This window comes from Aptenodytes patagonicus, chromosome 1 (assembly GCF_965638725.1).
Source record: "Aptenodytes patagonicus chromosome 1, bAptPat1.pri.cur, whole genome shotgun sequence".
Lineage (NCBI taxonomy): Eukaryota > Metazoa > Chordata > Aves > Sphenisciformes > Spheniscidae > Aptenodytes > Aptenodytes patagonicus.
Window position 1 is genome coordinate 201,105,880 of NC_134949.1, and position 20,569 is coordinate 201,126,448.

General features: G+C 35.7%; 1 protein-coding gene across 5 annotated transcripts in view; it reads right to left on the reverse strand.

The window, feature by feature from the left end:
* NBEA (neurobeachin) overlaps positions 1–20,569 on the reverse strand; it is a 516,384-nt gene that overhangs the window by 285,874 nt on the left and 209,941 nt on the right. For 4 of the 5 annotated variants that reach the window (XM_076364262.1, XM_076364263.1, XM_076364260.1 and 1 more), the window contains 3 exons: positions 12,369–12,523; positions 8,112–8,238; positions 3,518–3,645 (listed from right to left, as the gene is read on the reverse strand). In XM_076364262.1, coding sequence (XP_076220377.1) covers positions 3,518–3,645; positions 8,112–8,238; positions 12,369–12,523 — 410 coding nt within the window. The remainder of the gene's footprint in view (positions 1–3,517; positions 3,646–8,111; positions 8,239–12,368; positions 12,524–20,569) is intronic. The other variant, XM_076364261.1, reaches the window with a different exon arrangement.

Consider the following 20,569-nt stretch of genomic DNA (forward strand, 5'->3'; position numbering starts at 1 on the left):
TGAGGCATTGAAAGAACCTCAGTTGATGAACTGCAGTAGTGTTGGGCTGGTTTTGGTATATACTCCATTTGAAACTATTTGCATTCGATTGCAAATTGAATTTGTCCTTTTTAACCTATCATGGAGGACAATTATTCTGGGAAGTTGAAATATCTGGAATATAGTAAGATACCTTTGAAGAAAGAACTGGTCGTGGAAAAAGGGGTAAAAATGAGTACTATTTCAGTAAGTAAATAGACAGAGTTTTACCAATAAATATGTTCCGCAATGTCAGATTACTACTTGATAGAGTTCCTCTGTCACCAGTCAGATTTTGGAATTTACGTGAACGAACGTGAAAAATTAACAATTTTGAGTATGAGTCATCCAAGTTTTTGGTCTAGACTGACCAGGTGATTGCAGCCAGTTCATTTCAACTCCACTCAAGAGTTAAGAAACCACTGCTTAGATGGTAAATATAATTTCCTCAAAGAATAAGTCAGCCAGTCTTCCGTGGGACAGAATGATGATACAAGCTAAAGGAAAATGAGGTGGCACGGTATGACTGCAAGATTTTTCACCAAAAGTTCGAGACAGCTCAACTCCTACAAAAAGGAGAAATCATAACTAAGTTGCATACACATTTCCAAATACTTATTAACAACACCTATCTCAAAGCATCAGATATTCTGGAAAGTTTGCATAATTAACCTGTTTTAGAAGTATTAGAATGATTTTTTTTTCTGTTCCCTTTTACTTTGTGCTCTCTCTTCAGTATGCAAAACCTCAGCTACAAAACTGTGCATATTCTTACCAACTCTGAAATGATTTAGTAATTCTTACACACACGCATGCACATGAGCGCTAAAGAGAGCTTCAGAAAAAAAGCCCATGCCATCAAGGATGCCTGAAGGTATTCAGATTTTAGCAAAATCTGATAGGGGAAAGGCTTCATACCATACGAAGGTTTTGAAAGACAGCAAGAGGAGGGAAGGTATTTTTATGTTTCAAGCTTGAATAATCAGAAGAAAAGGACACGCTTTATAGAATGCAACAGATACTTTTGTGGTGATCAGTTTGAAAAACAGACAGCACCTTCAGACTCAATTAAACAAGTTTATTTGCTCCTTTTTAATTGTTGTAACTAAAACCTTTACACATAAAGCAACAAATTAAACTATTTCATATAAAACTGTCAAGCTAATTACTGCTTGCCAGTAAAAATCAAGTTTAAATTATCAAAGCCTCACAGGAATTCTGTGTACTCACATATCTTGAATCATGCCACTAAAACCCTCTGTTTTGCAGAGTCATTACACGGAGAGCCCTTTCAAGCACTTCAAGGACCACCATTGGCTTTCAGTAAACAATGACAGGAAATTTATCAAAGTAAATCAGGTAATGGACTAGGAGAGAATTTAGAATTCCCTTTTAAAGGGAACTTAACTAGGCAAGAATTCAGTTTAGTTGAGATCAAGGGTCTCATACAGGCAAGGAAGAAAGACGAGAAGTATGCAATGACTATAAAAGCAGCTGAGCTCTCTGTCAAAAAGAAAAAAAGCCCAACTATTTTAGAGGGAGCAAACAGAAATTCAGGTCCTGAGGCATGCAGTGTAAAAATCTAAGCTGTGTTTGGATTTTTTTCTTTACAGATTGCTATTTCAATATCTTGGGAAGAAAGGACTGGTTCTTAGAAATTGGGAACAAGACAGCGATTAAAGAGAAGGTTAGACATAACATTAAGGAAACGTGATGGGAAGGACAGTACTTGTTTTGGAACTTGGTGTTTGGTTCATAAACAATGACTGCCGAGACTGAATTGGATGGCTGAGTCATAGATGCAACAAAATTTGGAACAGCAGTCCAAGTGGGTATCTGAAGAATGCTACAGCCAACAAAACCATGCCTCTGTCTGGACAGGCAATGAGATAAACTCATACTGCCATATAGTCGTGAGGTTCCTGTGGCCTCTAGTTTTTCAGTCTTTGTCATATGCTGGGAACTGTTGGAGCCTTGTTCACACCATGAATCTGACAAAAAGACGAAGTCAGAACAGCATTGGTGAAGAATTTTTTTAATCTATAAAAGAGCTTAGGTGAAACCAAGACAATTTTATTTGTATTGTATAAAAGCTATAGTGCAAATAATCAACTGTCAAACCGAAAAGGATAAGACTGATACAAATTTTGCAATCAACTTCACTGAAATAAGAGACTTAAGAATGGAATCCTTATCTTAGAGCTATCTCAATGTTCTCAATGAGCATCCCAGACCATTAACTTCAGGTGTCATTAAGTGAGAACTGCAACTTACTCATAGCTATAAAATAAACAGTATAAAAAACCTGAAGCTGCTGAGAATTACTAAGCTACTATACCATTCCTTGGTATATTATACAATAATATTATTAAACAATAATTAGACAAAAAAGGAAAAGGCTATTTAGAAGTTTTCAGTTACAAGGTGCAAATATTTCTAGCATTAAGAATAAAAGAGGGCCAATGTTGCGGGGAATAATAACTGAGACCATAGAAAGAATGTACACTAATATTTAGATAAAACACATGTATAATAGGAGTTTTGGAATTTGAACACAAAGCTGTGTTTTTTCTGCGTAGACCTTCACACGCTATAAGCTTTGCCCTAATGAGACTTCTTCATAGAATCATAGGATTGTTTAGGTTCTTAGGAAAAGACCTTTAAGATCATCGAGTCCAACTGTAAACCTCTCATTAAACAGCAATGTTGTGTGTAAGAACAATTCTGGAAGGAAAAAGTTTACTTGACTGAATATATATGGATATATGATGTGGGATCAGTGCATGTTCATGCAAATTCCCACATCACTATTTTAACTGCATTAGCAATTTCTGATGAGCTTGCCGCATTTGCACTTTCTGCATAATTTCTGCATTACTTACTGCCTCACTTATGAGGATTCATTATTTTCCCCAAATTTTGTAACTATGAAGTAGTAAAGACAACACATAAAAACCCATAAAAATCCTTGAAAGTGTTCAAGGATACTTTTCTTTAAAAAATCATCACTTTTTATTTCCCGTTAGGTAGAACTCTTTATCTGCCTGTGTGAACCCACCTGAGCAAATAGCGTCCCTACCAAATCTAGATGCACGTTTCAATAATGTTGGAGCACAGTCTTCAATTTACTTTCTTCTATGGGAATTGGTTACACTTTTTAATTCTATTTTTCACTAGTTTCTCGAATTCAGGCTGAAAGACTTATACTAATATAATTATTCTGAGGAGGAAAAATCAAATTATACAGAGGTTTTTGCATTCCAAAATGACAAGATGTATCTTTACACAGCATCTCACTTAGGGGAAAAAAGGGATACAAAAGCTATCACTTTTAAATGCTTTAAATTAAGCTAGATGCAAGGAAGTGAAATCACAACACATCAACAACTGATTCATTTATTTATCAAAAATAGTTATATAAAGTCTTGTGAAAATGAAACATTGTTCATATCAAATGACTAATAGCTAAAATAATATAATTTTATAACAGAAACAGTACCTTCAATCAACAGCTCTTGTCCATGACTGCCCAACAATGTGCGGGATAGGAAAGGGGCAAAGTCAACAAAAATTTCTCGCAGGAGAGGGGCCACCTTTTCTAAAGCTCTTTCAAGCTTTGCAGTGATACTGTGGAAAAACAGAGACCATGTTTGGAAGAACACTTAACAATAGAAGTTAAATGATGTCAAATCAAACCTGGTTTTAAAAGTTACTGTAAGCTTCTTTAGAAAAGACGATGATAATTTGATTAAAGTTTACAGTGTTTAAATGGCTTCAAGTAAATGCAAATATCATGTCAGAGTCAGCAGTGTAACAGCCTCATAAATTCTACAGCATCTACAGAATACTCTAAAACAAGTAAAATTTTTATTCTCAAACACGGTAAGAAGAATGTCAGATATTCAAGTGTAAGTCTATTTCACCTATCTCAGCTTATACGCCTCATAATTTTATATACATTTGAAAGCTTGAAAAGAGAAGTTTTTATTCACCCACGGCAATCACACGTAACTTGCTTTTTTGTTCAAGCTTTCAAATAACAATATCTGGCATTGCAATGCTAGACAAGGGAGAGCATGAGGAAGCGTTCTAGCACAGGTATCAAGAAAATCAGTATTCTTTTCTTCAGCCTTGAGGGAACATGATCCCAGGTAAATCACTTTGCCTTTGCATTTATACTTCTCTGCCTGCTGAGACTGTATTAAGTGATCCTTAATTTCTACTTGTACAGTGAGAAGTGTTGTGACTTCCATTTGCTTTTTAAATACCAGAAATAATATTCCTTTTTCTGAGGATACAAACCTAGCAAAAATACAAATACAAGGATACAAATCAGCAGTGTGCTAAGGATTGTACCCCTTGTCCTTCTTCCCTCTTAAAACCTGACAGGGTGTAATACTTGTGCCCTCTGAAATGCTTATGCCAAGATTAAAAACCTGCTATGTTATCTCAAAGAAGTGAACTGTTACTTAAAAATAGAAATGAAATTACATATATATTCTGGTCTACCAAGAATTTTTGCTGTTCTTTTTCAGACTGCCAGTGGCTGAAGGAGTTTTCTTTGTGTTTGAATTATGGCACCAAAATATTATTGGCATTTAAAAGCGCAATTATAGGAAGAAATTACATTTATTGACAGAATCTAAGAGAATGAACACTGACATTTAAATTTTATACTGTATCTACTATCTACAAACACTAAATAAAAGTGGCCTTTTTAATTCAGATCACACGAAGATCCCTAGATTTAAAAAGACAGCTGACATCATAAGCACACTGGAAGTTTTCCTTCATTAGCTTAAAATTATTTTACTGAATTCCTATAGTTTATTTTCTTTCAATGTGCTGCTTTCTCATTTCAAATTCAGATATTGATTTTATAATATTCTAAAGGAGGGATTCATATCATCAGCCTTTGTTTTGGATGATTAGTTGAAGTGAATTTCACTGTGCTAAAGCCTCTATTGACTATGCTTGAAACACATGCGACTAGCTTAGAGTTTTTAATTCGCAACATGAATCTATCCCAAGCTTTTGCTGCTAGAGATAAAAAACATACTAGATTAATCCAGACTTCTCTAATCCATGTTTTAAAACATGCTTTCACTGTAAATTGGTTTAAAAGGCCTAATTTTAGAGTTCATTTAACTCTGAAAACTTTACATACAATTGAAAAAATTTCAAGTTCAAAAGTTTTTAAATTAAGATAAATTTTTATTTAAGAATCAAGTAATATGGGAGGCATGGATGTGCTATTAATCAACACCTTGGATGAGCTATTAATAAACACCTTGTTATCAAATGGATAGATGATGGATCTTGTATATTATGGATCTATTCATAGGCAATTGGGAATAGTATTCTGTGAAAATGTGAGATCAAAGTTTAGCACTGTTTAAAAATGTGTATCAAAGGACAGAAATTAAAAATTAAATAGAAAAAAAGAAAAAAAAATCCTTTTCCTTCATATAAATCCCTGGCACATTTGCATGTTGAAAACTGACTGGAGTTCCGGTCCTTCAGTTTCAAAAAGAACAAGCAAAATTAAGAAAAAAACATATTACAAATAACAAGAGACCCCAAAAATGTTTCAGGGAAGGAGATGGCCCATCTACTGCCTTTCCTGTACGCACACTGAGAGGAGAGAAAAAGAGGAGAGACCAATCTGATTCTGCAGCTGTTTCTAACATCTATTATACATTATCATAGAATCATAGAATCATTGAGGTTGGAAAAGACCTCTAAGATCATCGAGTCCAACCGTCGACCCAACACCACCACCCACTAAACCATGTCCCTAAGTGCCTCATCTACTCGTCTTTTAAATACCTCCAGGGAATACCTCCATATAATGCAGCCTGCAATCATTAGGGAACTCCCTGTGGAGATTATTGTAACTAGTTTTCATGACTGAACTAAGAGATTTTAAGGGTTTTTTATAAAGAATGAATATTGTGTTTTTTCCTCTCCATTTCTGGACATTCAAGGCAAATAAACTCTTAACAGCTTCTAAATTCAAGATTATTTATTTTGCAGATTAAAGGCAACACACATCAGAAAATAAATTATATATATTATATATGTATATATAATTTCTCTATACATAAAGGTGATAAACTGGGACAGGAAAGATTGAAAGCACAGTAGCAACATCAGATTAAAAGAAATACTTTTAAAACTGTGAGCAAAAAGACCAAATAATCCTGTGGACAGTTCTTACTACCTATTGCTTGAATTGGTCACAAGAAAGTGCAAAGAGAGGTGGGGGCACACACTGTCCCAGTCCCAAGTATGCTACCTTCCCAACCTCATTCCAGGCCAAACCTCTACCTCCAGATCAAGACCATTAAATGTCTAAAAGTCCAAAATCATTCTCCTGCTCACTTTCCTGTGCTTAGTCTACAGCCATAAGCAGCTCTTTTCCTACGCAGCTGCTACAAGGGAAGGCTTAGATAAGTCAGCTTTCACTTCATGCTCTCTGACCCCACAAACAACTCTGATTTTTAATCTCATAAAAGCTGAAGCACAATGAATCCAAAGTGAGAAAACCAAAAATTATCTATTATCAAAACAAAGTTTTAGTTGTTTCTTGGGGGGGTGGGGAGAAAAGGGAAAAAAGCCCAAAAGACATTTCTTGGGTTGATTAGATTTCAATTTATCTACATTTCTGACATCGTGCTCCACATAAGTTTTTTCAGTCACTAATTTCAGTTACTACTCAGAGTACAACTACTTCCGAGTTCAAATTCTGAGTTCAAAATCTGAATTCTAGATTTTGCAACTGAAGTGTTTCTTTGACTCCAGGACAAAAACTTTCAAAATGCTTGTGAAAAAACAAGAACATTGCATTGGTTAAAAATTACTGAAAAATAAACTGATTAACGATCCAGTTTAATTTTATCATACTTCAGTATCTGAATTTTAAAAAAGATTTCACCCTCAGTGAAGCACTGTCCTAACATATGAAGAAGACAAGAAGCAAAAGGAGTGGTTTAATTATGCCACAATTTTATTAACTTGCCTTGTAACACTGTCAAGCAATAAATAACACCATACAAATGGTCATTCTCCCCTTGATCATTTGCACCTTTTGCGGAGCCAACAGCCCTCACGCTTTCAGCCTGGGCCCGCACCCATTGCTGTGATTCCACCTGCACCACTCACCTGCACACTTCAGATAGGACCAGCAAAAAAAGGCATTTTTTGCACTGTGTGTTAAATCCCTGAAGCACCAATACTTTTTTTTACAGGTTACCTAAGGCCCTTGATTTAGGTTTATTTCCTTTCTAGTTCATTAGGGAATAACATTTTCTTGTTCATGAGCTTGTAAGCTTGTAAGCTCGTGAACAGCTAGCTTGGTTGCTGTCTCCACTCCAGTCGTCTTAAAACCATACCTTGAAGTGGCTGGCCAACAAAGGGACACTTGGTAACTCCTTAGTATACCCTGTGTCAGCTTTTTAGGGCAGACAGGTGTTCACCTTGAAAAGGTCAAAGATTTGTCTTTGAATTGTGCTGCACCACAACTGAATACCTTTACAAAATAATAACCTATTATACGAAGATATTTAACAGGAATTTTAGAGAGCATTTTCCTGGCTGCCAGTCAGTGTAAGAGGGGTATGAGCTATCCCATGGCATGTGTCTCTTGCAACACCAACTCAGACCTGGTGCGCCATTTAGTTAGCTGCATGAATACATCTGGTTTTGTCCTCTCCAGTTTAAATAGGGCTTTTGTTTGCGCAGAAGAGGTTGTGTCTCTCTTTCCACTTGCTAGTGCTCCATTGCCAAGTTGTGCTTGCATTCCAATTCTTACTATCATTATTGAGCAATGCAAAAAGCCAGTCAACTAAAAAATCACGTTTAATGACGTTTTAGTGTCTGCCATAGTTCTTAGAAGTAGACTTTTCAGTGAAGTATTTTAGTACCAAAAAAGTATTCAAATACATATTGCACTACATTAATAGCTACAGTAACGCACATTAAATGCGCTAAAATATATTTATATACTTTTTTCTTTTTATACTATTTTGTATGTATGAAGTTGTTGTGGGAGGAGAAATTATAATTAATATTAAAAGATAGAACTTGTATACCTCATGTTTTCAGCTGAATCCTCTGGCATTGGAGCAACAGTTTGGACAGCTGGGAGATTTTTGCTGGTAGCACCATTCACAAAGCTGGATGACGAAGAGGAAGAAGAAGATCCTGAGTCTACTGCACCTGTCCCCCAAAAAATACAGGTCTTAATTCAGTCTGAAGAAACATAACTTTTAGAGACTTTTAATATAGTCCTTGTCTTATTCATCTACTTTTAAGTAAGGAAATAATGTTATTTATTCTAAAACAGTTAAAACCATTCCATAAGACTATCATATAAATTAATACCTTATTTTGCTAGTATAACAATAATAAGCTTAAAAAGCTATTGAAAATCAGGCAAAATAAATCCTTACCTCATTTTCATTATTCCCAAATTATATTCCAAAGATGAAAACATTTTTACATCATCCTGTAAAGCAAGATCTTTCTAAAATAAAGGTATATTTAAGATGAGCTTGAGTGGAGAATAGAAGTTTAACTATTTTTTAAAATATATATATATATGTATGCACGCACTTCTTGGCTGCCCAGTTGCAACTACAGGCAGAAAATAAAATGCAAATTAAAAAATGACAGAGAAGATAGAAAATGTATATTGCTTCAGGAAGTAATGGGGGAAACTAGTGTCTGAGGAGTATTAAGACTTTAATTTTACTTTTTCTGTTTCCTCCTCAAGTCAAGGGGAATTTTAAGATCTTAAAAGTAGGGAGGGCAGTGGGGGTATCATTTCAATGGGTTGTGAACAGCTGCCCAGAGAAAAGATGCAGACAGAGCATACATTTATACTTTATGTGATCTGGGTCAGAGCTAAGGGCTAAACTTAGACTCTAAATGCCAATCTATCATGTTTGCTGAAACGGCACTGTGAGTTCAGCCTCTCTGAAGCAAACCAGCAAAGGCTCAGAGTGGCCATGAACAGTAATGAGAGCACTGTGATAAATGCTGTCCCTGTTCTGCTGCACAGCCCTTGTGCAACGTGTCACTGCAAGAGAGGTAGCAGCAAACAGTCTTGTAGTTGGAGTTCAAAGCCTAAGGGACTGCAATGCTACCAGAGATGCGGGCGACAGGCAAGATTTATCCAAGTTTGCAACGAGGGGTGGAGAACCCCAGTTAAGAGATCAACGGCATTATTGTGCCAATTTTTTAACATGATAACTGGTAACTCCCTGTTGCTGGTCAGTTTTAGCAGCTGAAATATCACTGTCCTTTGCATTACACAGGTATATATTATTTTTCAGTTTCCTGCAAAGCTCGACAAAGCATTTATGGTTTCTTAACTGCTTAAGCAGCCAGCTGACAGTGAAGTAGAGGTCAAGTGCTGGTAATGGTGAAAAATTCTCTGGCAGCAGGGAGGATTTTTTTTTTTTTTAATTTGTTTTTAAATAATTTTTACTGATAAAAGAATTAAGGTAAAGATCAGAATTTTGACTGGCTCATTTAAGAAAATTTACATTCAAAATAGTGTCAAAATGCAGCAGGATTTGCTGGGCTTGCTGACACTGGAGTAGCTGGTGAGGTTCAGGATTTAGACTAGGAACTGATTTAGTCTGCTGTTTTAATGATGCGAGTGGGAGGTGGATTGTGGCTTACGCTGTGGGTTCTGACTTGGACTAAATACAAATGGTAAACGTACCCAAACACACTGAGAAGGAAACACAAAAATATAAAGTAGGCTATGTCTCCCAACCTAGGAATCACAGCAACTTAGCTGGGAATAGGGTAGCTTAAAAAAGATTAAGGCTTCATATATATGTGTGCATGTGTGTGCGTGCACGCATGTATTTATATTATTTACATATTTATATTATTTACATATTTATATTCATATATACATAGGTAACATTTTTATTGCTTCTTCCTTTTTCCTTCCAAAGTCAAATTTTCTTCATTAAGGTAGTTGTCTAAAAATGCGGTTGCTAAGTTGTGTAACCAGCTAGGCTCCCTGAAGAGAAGGTCAAACAGACCTAGAACTACTGGATTAACATAGACGTGAGAATCAGGATATGAATTACAGAAATCCAATCTAAAACTTATAAAACCAGTTTCTTACATAAAGAAATTAAGGAAGAAAACCTGTCTCCCAAAAGATACATTCAAAGCACTAAAAGGACTTCAGTAACATACATCTCATTACATCGTGACAGTGACATCGACTATGACAGCGATGGCAGATGGAATGTAAACACCGACTGCAATCCACGAATAACTGAAAAAAACACCTTTTGCACAAGTCCAGCACAGAATATACCTCAAAGATAAAACTGTATTTCTAGAGTATCTGTGACATACTGTAAAAACAACTGTAAACAGGTTTGGGGGGACATCTAGTGTTTCTAAAAAATTGTATACTGTTTCTTTTTTACCATAGTAAAAAAAAAAAAAGTGCTGCTCAATGAAATTCTATACACTACTTCAAAATCATTAATAACATAGATAATTTCACAGACTACAAGTATATAAACCAGAAAGTATCTGGATACTTCATATCTGTATCTCAAAAACTGACATACATAATCACTGTTTTAACTACCGTAGGCATAGCTTAATTAAAAATGGCAAAATGAGCATTTTAATCTAATAGATATTTATATGTTTTCAATGTAGTACTACTTTTCTTTACTGCCATTAATGTGTTTAGCATTTCTGAAAAGTTGATATAATATTCAAATCTTTAAAAAAGGTTGGAGGGGAAGGACTTTTCAAATTATTTCTTAAGAGAATTCATCAATAAAGCTCATTCAGATGAATTCAGGCATAAAAGGCTTTACCAAATAAGATCACTAAAGAAGTTCAGTACACATATAGTTCTAATTAAATCTGATACTTGCTGAAATTCCATTGAATCAATACTTTTCCTTTAGTCAAGCTAATCCATAGACTAGGAGACAAAAACAGTTGCATTAAAAAAAAAAGCAGCTATAAGATCCACCAAAAAGCAGCATCCTTTAATCCACAGTGAATGTACCACGGTATCTGCAATACTGTCCCCTACTAAGAACAGTATCGGGGAAATGACTGATTTTTAAATGCAATTACTTACAAAGAAAAACTACTACATTCCAGCCAAAATAGTTCAGATCTTTAATCAGTGAGAAGACTGAAAAGCTTACACTATTCAGTATCATTTGGAAAACAAGGTTTCCAATGTAGGATATTTTTTGCATGACATAAGAGTACCTAAAAGGAAATCCGTTCAAGATTAACAGAAGTGACTACACAAATGGAACTGTTCATAGAAGTGATAACATTATTCAGAGCATTCATTCCTCCCATCTGCCTCAGGATAATTAGATTTTATGATTTTTTTTTTTTAATCCTTAGAAAAATCAAAGTTCTATTACCAGGTATTAAAGGTAAATCTGCAAAAGGAAAGAAAAAAAAATGAGTGTGTCTTCATATTATTCCGTGAAGCAGAAGGATGCCAAAAGCTTCCCCCTCCATTTTCTGCAACCCCAGGGAGATTTTCACTCTCTCAACCCTTGACTGAAGTTGTGATATCCTTGAAGAGAGCTCTTCTCTCAAGTGCTTTTGCTTAGTTTAGAAAGAAAACAGACCATAGCCAGATATTTCAAAGGAGTTTAAGTAAACATCAGTTGCTTTCAGTAAGGATTAATTTCTGAATGGAAACCACAGTCTCCATGGTCAACAGGCTCCTTCACGATAGATGATCCCATTATTACTATTATAAGTAATTAAAAAAGGTCTTGTCCTCCTTCTATAGGTCACAATAAACAACTACTGATAAGACAGGACTACAGGTAAATTAGATAGGTTCTTACTGAAAAACCTTCCAAAAATCATAGCATCATTTTCATTGACAAATAGTAATTGCCCAAAATATTAACCCTCCACAATCTACGATATATTTATTAAGTAGCTAGTTGTCTTTACTTTCTTTGACGCATAAGGAGGTATTAATTGGTATATATCATACAAACATCCTCTACTGCAGAGCACTGGAGAAGTTAGCTCATTTCAATTCTAAACTACGCTTATAAAACAGTATTAAGGCTATTTATTCATTTATTTAAGGCTGTGCAAGTCCAATGTGCACTATCAAAGATTATAAACATACACCAAGAGAAAACACTGGCTCTAATAAAGGCCAATATTTAATCTTTCCGGTTTTATTTTAGAAGTACAAAAACAGTAACAAAAAAGATGATCAAAAAACAGAACACCACTAAAAGTAACAAAACAAAAAACAAACAAGAAAAAATGAGGGTCACAAAAATATTTAAGGACAATACCTGTTGTATTAATCATACTTTTTGGTGTAGCTCCTGTTGCAGCAAATATATTAGGTGTACTACCAGGTGGCAGTCCACTCCCAGCCGTGGCAGCTCCAACTGTGGTAACAGCCAGACTACCTGGAGGGGGTTTCTTTACTGGTACAACCACGCTCCTGTGGAAAAAGAAATGGAAGCTTACTAAAACTGCAAAACAGTGTTAGCAAGAGTTTTTGTTTATGAAGGGATTATGCCATGTTACAATGCAGTTGCTGAGGAACACATAATAGTGTCAATTTTCTTAACCTTTCTGAAATAGGGTAAGACTATGTTAACGGACCCTAAAACTATACTCCTATCCTTTGTCTGCAGCTTCATGTGATTCTGAGAAACTTAATTTGTCTTTCAGTGCCCACAAAATGGAAAGACCCCACCACTTCATTGATATGTTGTGAACACCGCTATCACCCGTGTTCTAGATCTGCAAAGAAAATGTTAAGTGTTGGAAATGATGCCAGCATACTAGCAGTCTATACGTGTGCAGTCTTAATGAGTATGTTAATTTGTTGACCTTACTGAAGTTATTTAAGATGACAATTATTTTGCCAGTCATCTGAACACTTGAATATAGTAGTTGATTCTTCAATACAATGCACATACTGGTCTTGCAAATATAGTTGACTAACAAACGTAATTTTGCACTCAGCCTTCTGGAAAACTTTCATACTCATTTAAATCAACAGCACATGATGGAAAATGAACACCTAAACTGCAACACAGTAAATATTTGCTTTCACAATATTGATATCACGTCCATTTAAAAATAAGGTTTAAAAAGCAGTCTTGAGAATTTGAATCTTTTAAGAAGAGAACAGGGCTTTCATACAAAAAATCTGACATAATATCAGATATATATAGACAACATGGCATTCAAACAAACACATTCTCACCTAATCTTAAACCACTCTCTTTTTTTCAAATCTCAGAACTGAAAGACTTGCTGTATGTGTTAAAAGGGAAGAAGGAGGAAAATATTACAGAGACATTTAGTTAATATTTTTTCAACACTGGACAGCTGTCATAGTGCAGACAACTATATTTACATTTTTCCGTTTATCTATGAAAAACTGCTCCTGAAAAGTCTATTTCAGTAGAAAACCTGAGTGAAAAACAAACTTGAAACAAATCATATTTGTAAATGTTAAAAAATATATTTTCATCATCATACAAATGTTTTCTGGTTAAGCAGATACACTTTTCTTTAAAATTAATCATTGTGATCAAATAAAAGAGCAAGAAAATGCAACTATTTAGGGTAATAAGGCCACATTTTGCTCTAGAACTTCCTTCGGTAATTATTTTGTTATACTTCTGTGTAAAAATAATGGCATATGATGGATCAAAAGGTGCGGAACAATTTTTTACAGTCATACAGTTTGTTCATATATATCTAAATCTTCAGTCTCCCTGGATTGTAAAGACTGGTGATGCAAATTGTATTGATGATGCCATTGTGAGAACTATATACAAGTGTTATTTTTTGTGATCTCCTCTTATATGATGACAGTGTACAAAACGATCCATAAGCAATTTTTTTCTCACTCTTTTTAGAGGGTAACAGTGCCAGTTGATGTCTCTGCATTCTGAACAACAGTTTTACCACTGCCCTGAAGCACGTACTATTAGAAAGGTAATTCTAGCCATATTGATGGTTTTCTGCCTCCTTCCATTTACATTAGAAGATGAGTTTGCACAATGCAATAGCTATTGATTAAGATATATAACCCTAAAATAATTGCTTTTGTCTGTAGCTAATAACCTCTTAAAATCGTTGCTGATATGAAGTGTTTACATAGCAGCAGCTACAGGTGAATAAAGCTGGGTCTACACGGGTTAGATTAATCTGCTCCATAACACCATGAAACTTCCTAAAATTAACTCCTATCCACACACAAAGATCTCTAGCTCAATTAATACTTCAATCAAATACTTGAGTTCTGGTTGTTCAGGAATACTGAATAAGTACTCAAGAGCAGAGTCCCTGTAGTGCCATAGAAACACAAGAAGAAATTAGGACTTGTATCTTAAGTGGGAGCACCTCCTGGATTATATTAATTTCATAAGGAAACTATCATTAGCTACAGCATCTTTGTAGAGAACTGCAATAGAAAGGCTAAGATTGGTGAGAATGAGGAGTGAGTGGGAATATTTGAGGCACAAGAAGGAAAAGAAGGAAAGAAGGAAGGAGGAAGAAGGAGGACAGACAAGAAGGAAAGACACAGCAGGAAAAGACATCTTAGGCTGGCCTATGCTAATGGCACATAGATTATATCAGGTCATCAAGACCACAGGCATGTGTGTAGCTTCACAAGATAACCAGACCTTGGAGACGAAAACAGTGAACAGTGATGACTCAAAGAGGTGGGGAAGGACAGAGAGACAGTTGGCAGCTCCATAAGGGTAAAAAAAGGCATATCCAAAACCTGAAAATTGTTGCCAAACTATGAAGAACCCAGGAGATGTGAGGAAGACTTGACAGCTGGCATCCCATGCTCCCCATGTCATTGCAGAAGATCCTGGACCTGGCATCTGGGCACAAGCATGGGGGGTGCCTGACTGCTGGACAGACTCCTTAGACACACACCCATTCTAGTGCTTGCAAACGTGAGACAGAGTGTGAGTGAGTGAGATCTGTTTTGTTTTGGGTTTTATTTTAAATATTTTTTTTTCCCTCCTATAAGGTCTGGTATTGGTATCTGCTAAATTGCTGATACAATTGCTGCAAAAGAATTTCCTACTTTCCTGCTACTTTTCCAAAGAAGATTAAGCCAAATTCAAGATCTTCCTCCTTACCTTCAGACCGCTCAGTGGTCATTCAGAGTATCCAAAAGATCACCTAACTTTCCATAGCAAAGACCACGTATGTCAACTTCGCTCCTCAGACGTAACAGAATCATAGAATAGTTTGGGTTGGAAGGGACCTTTAAAGGTCATCTAGTCCAACCCCCAAATGTACTGGCCTCCTATAAAGGCAAAGATTCTTCTTAAGAGTGTAGTTTAAGACTGAAAATCAGCTCCCATAGCAAGAAAGAACAATCCTGCCCAGATCCCACAAATATTAATGCTCTACATATGGTTGACATTCTTTTGTAGGTCTCAATCAGGACATTAAGACAGGTCAGGTGTCATTAAATTACAAATTATCAAGAAACATCAAGAGAAACATCTCTACCATAAGATCAGGCAAAATCAGTGAGACATTATCATCCCAGACTGAAAGCAAATGCAGCTTTCTGACATGTCATACATGGTGACCTTGTCAAAATGTCTCATTCCTACTGACAAAACAAAATACAGCGAGTGAATACAGAATGACATGCAGATGAAGGAGACTGAAAAACTATATGAACAACACAACAGAGTGGTCAAAAATGTGCAAAACAATCAGAGGAACAGAAGAACAAGAAAGGTGAAAAAGGATGACTGACCGCTCTCAAGTGAAAAAAAACCTTCTTTTAACCAATCAAACCACTCCAACAGCACATTCAACTATTTCTTTCATGGAGGAAGAGAAATCTACAGACTAGAAGAAAAGGTTATATACACTTCTGTCATTGCATTTTAGGCCTTGTTTTCTACAACATATTTCAGACTTCCAAAATGTTCCAAAGTGGTCCACATTTTTCTGATTCACATCGTCATGGTCCCAAATGATCCTCAATGATTTAGTCAACAAAAGCTTAGCAGTAGCTGCTGCTCAGTAGCAGCTGATTTTATTTCTCTGTTCATCAGGTAGTTTACGATTCTAAAAAGAATTGTGACTACTAATCACTATTTTGTTGCTCAATGAGTGTCCTTTTCAAATAGTAAATCTAAGCCTGAAGTCATCGGAATTTGCATCATGTTTAAGATGAGTGTTGTTGGTTCAACCTGCACACCACTCGTGCATTGCTGGTTCATTAAATAATCTCTACGAATGGCTACAGGATTCTTCTGCGTTTTAGTAATTTGCATGAAATAACTAGATAGAAAATAATACCATCAACGTGTTAAACTGCAAAAAGAGAAAATGGAAATAAAAAAAAAATACTTTCTCAAATTAACTTTCCTTAAAAAGTTAGCTACCCAGTGCTGGTGACAGACAAATCAGGTTATGCAGCATTATATTTTCTCTCTCTTTCTTTGTGATCCACTTTCTGTACCTCTTCTCCATTTTAAAATCTAAAGGCCTTCCAACCTAATCACTCTGGTCAATCAAGAGGTCAGAGATAAGCCTCCAATACTGGATGTCTTGTGCTACCTATCTGAGCAGCAGCAATTAAATTAGAATCACTTTATACTCTTCTGGGATATGTGAAACCTCTTAAGGCTGAATTAATATTCTTGCTCCTCCCTTCCTCCCCCACAATAGCAGAAAGCATGAGCATTTTCAAGAAGTGCTCTTCAAAATGCAGTACAGACAGGCAGATTTTTCAAAGAAGTACTCTGTGTCAAACAGCAACTTCTGCCAGACGTTTCAGAAGGAATCACGGTAGAAATGGGGGACAATTTGTCTGCTATATTACATTTTACCTTGTTCCTACAGTTAGATTAATTTAATCTCTGAAAAGAAAGCTTAGTATTTCTTCTCTGAAAGTTATTCATATTCTCCATACCTACGTACATGTCCAGTCCTTTATGAAACAAGTATTGCTGATTACTCACTGTTCTTTCTGATAACAGCCCCAGATTGTGATTTGAGTTCGTAACAAGCAATTGTTAGTATGTACTAATAACACATTTTGAATCCTACTTAAGACAACCTTCTGTTAGGCTGACTGCATTAATATAAGATTCGACTGAGATCAAGGAGGAAACTCAGAGTTGACAGTCACGGAGAAGAAAACCTGGATAAAAAAAATGTGAGGTATACTGAAGAGACATGGAAGGCTCACAAGTATATAATCTTTGAGACTTATGCAAATGAAACCTTAGTGCTGATTGTCCAGTTACTATGGATTCTTTCAATCTTTTGATACCATACATTCATCAAAATACTCAAATCTTAAACCACATAAAATGATCCTCGTCTCCTAAACACAAATTTCTTGTTTCTAAGTAGAAGAAAGGGAATCATCTCGGGTGTGGTTTAAGGACAAGGACATGAAGATCATTGATCTTTGCTTTCAGATAAAGCAAGAGAGTGAGTATTTACCCCCAATGAAATTCGCAGTCACTAGTATCTCCTTTGCATTCAGGATAAATTAGCTGAAGCATCTATAATGATCTAAAATATTGACAAGAAACAAGGAAAAAATGTAAGATATTAAAAAGCTAACTATCAAGAAAGATGAATGGTCTTGGCTGAACAGAGAAATTGGAAATACTGGAAATTTAATGAGTTTGAAGAATGTGAATAGAGTATAAGTGAAAATGTCATGTATTAAATGCCAGAAACATAATCGAATAAAGAAAAAAAGAAAGAAACAAACAGCATGAGGTATAGACTGGGGATGGGTGAGGAACCTAATCCTGCATCTGTGATGCAAAAAAATCCAAAATAGCAAGAGCTAAAAAGCCGCAAAACAGCTTTAATAGTGATTTTACAGTGGCCTATTGTGGTAAAAAAGTAAGACAAAAATCCAGTATAACTTTCAGCTGTATGTCCAGTGAATCATATTAAAGAGTAGAGAGATTCTGGTTTCTCCTGATAAAACATACATAAAGCTTCAGTTGAAATATAGCTATAGTTCCATGCATACGAATATGAAAAGATACACATCACACAGGTTGTAAGAAGAGTTTTGAAAGAGTTACCTGTGTACAGATCGCTAAATGACAGACAAACAATATGATTACAGCTAGATGAAAAAAATTGAGGGTTAATATACCCAATTTTGGTTGACTTGAACATATTAATAAATTTGGGATGAAATCATTCTAAATGAACAGCTGAGATGGAGGTACACTTCCACCTTGCCCCCCATTTTATTTAGTAAACAAGTGGCTAAGACACTCTCTAGGAATACAGACAATGCAACTTCAGCTCCCTTTTCTGTCTAACAGGATCTGAAACAATACCTCCCATTCTCTGGAGTGTATTTTAACTGCTGCCTTAGAAAAGATATTCTAGAGAGAGGAGCTCTCAAGTCTTTCCTTTGGACCACAATCTCCACTGCACAAAGATCAGGAAAATTATTGAGAGTGAACTGGAATCCCAGATGAGTCACTTAATTCCCACATTACTGATTAGTTTTTTCATTCACATGTTCTCAAACTACTGTGATACTCAAAGTAATGGGGAATGCAATGACTAAGTACAGACAGCACCTGTAACTGTCCCTTCTTGATTCAAGGGAAAGGTGCCCTGTTTTCTCCAATTATTTTTCATTATGAACTTTAAAAAGTAATATTTTCTGTTGGGAGAAGACTAAAACATATTTATTCATAACTCATTTTTATTAAGTTTTCAGGAAAATCAAATCTATTTTTCAGCAATCATCTTTTGGAGGATCTAATGACTCTAACAGGAATATAATCTCCTACTTTATCTATTTTATTTAAATGACTGTGTAGACCAGTGTATATCAATCATCTCCCAAAGGTGGGCAATAAAAAGACAAATATTGAACCTCTCTATTTGAGCCTTCAGTGCATCTTCTCTCATAGTTCTTGTCTTTTTCCCACTCTGTCAATCAGTAAAAAAAAGAAAAAAAAGAAAAAAGTTTATTCTCGTAAAAAGCATAGATACTCTGAGTAGTCCTTCTAAATATAGCCTACGTACATAAAACATAGATTTTTATCTAAACACACTTTTTGAAGACCACCTTTCTCTGTACTAGCTGGCAGGACATGTATCAGCCCTGATTAGATTTCACAAGATGTCCACCTTTTCTAGCATATAAATACCTTTAAAACTGGCCCCAAGGACCTTCTATGGAGGGGAAAAAAAAAACAAACCCAAAACCAAGACTAAAATACTTCAAAAGCGTGTCCTTCAAAATGTTTCAAAATATGCTTGTAAAGTCTTCATTGAGCATTTAAACTATGCAAACCCATAGTATTCCAATTTATGAAGTGATAATGGATTAAAAGGGAATAAGGTATTTAATAGCAGCAAAAATAACTGATCTTCTAATTTCCAGGAACTCAAGATTTTCTGCTTATGCAAGCATCTTTCCTATTGAAATAATTCTGCTAAGTACAGAAAATATATGTAAATTACCTCACTTTGAAAAAATAATAAATAAGACACAAAACAAAGAGCACTCTCAATTTCAATAATAGCACCCCTCTAAAAACTTTCCACTAGAAAAAAGCAGAATGGAACAAATGTAAGCTTCAGAATGCAGTACTGCACAGAATCACAAATAAATTCACAAACATTAATGGTCTACGTTGCACCTAGTGGGACAAATGCAAATTGACAAAAAAACAGAGACAAGAAATCCCCAAACCCTAAAAATCAATAACAGGGACTGATTTTTTGTCAGACAAAAGATGAGAAAGCAAAAAGGAATTATTGGTGATTTATGTTCCATTAGTTGCAAATCTAGGTGAAATAACCCTTTGTGTTTGCTTCTAAAAATGTCATCCTGGATGCCATTTTCAAGGAATTCAGTCTGACGTTAAAAGACATGTCATAACTTTGAGGATCCAGGCTCCAGTGTCCCAGAAATCTGTTTATATAGCTCATAATGTAATTACAGCTACCTTAAGACAGATGAGACAGAAGGCAGTGATATATTGAAAACTAATTGAAAAAAGCAGTTGTCCAGAAGCACTTGTGGGGAAGAGGTCTCTGAAAAGCTGCTCAAAGCTTCAGAGTTTGAAGTGAAATTTTTGATGTTGTCACTCTCAATCTATTGAAGAACTGACAGACAATCAAACCCGTCTGGCTGGCTGGCAGCTCATTTTGCTGGCAGGTGGCAAACAATTAGACACACCAATTTGTGCCTCCTGATGACATTAAAGCATGAAACTAAGTTGTATGCAGGGCCTAGTGATTTGTGTGAAAGCATTTCAAAAATAATACTCTTTGCCGTGGCAACTCATTTCAGACTGCCACCTCCCATTACGGCTTTGAGCGTTGAAGACGACAGACTTGAGTTACGTGCGGTGCAAGGCCGCTTCTGTTCAATCCGTCATCAGCGCCCCCCGAGACCTCAATCCCCTCCTTTCATCAATATCACCTCATCATTTACATTCGATAGTACTCGAACTGCTGCATACATTAACTACAC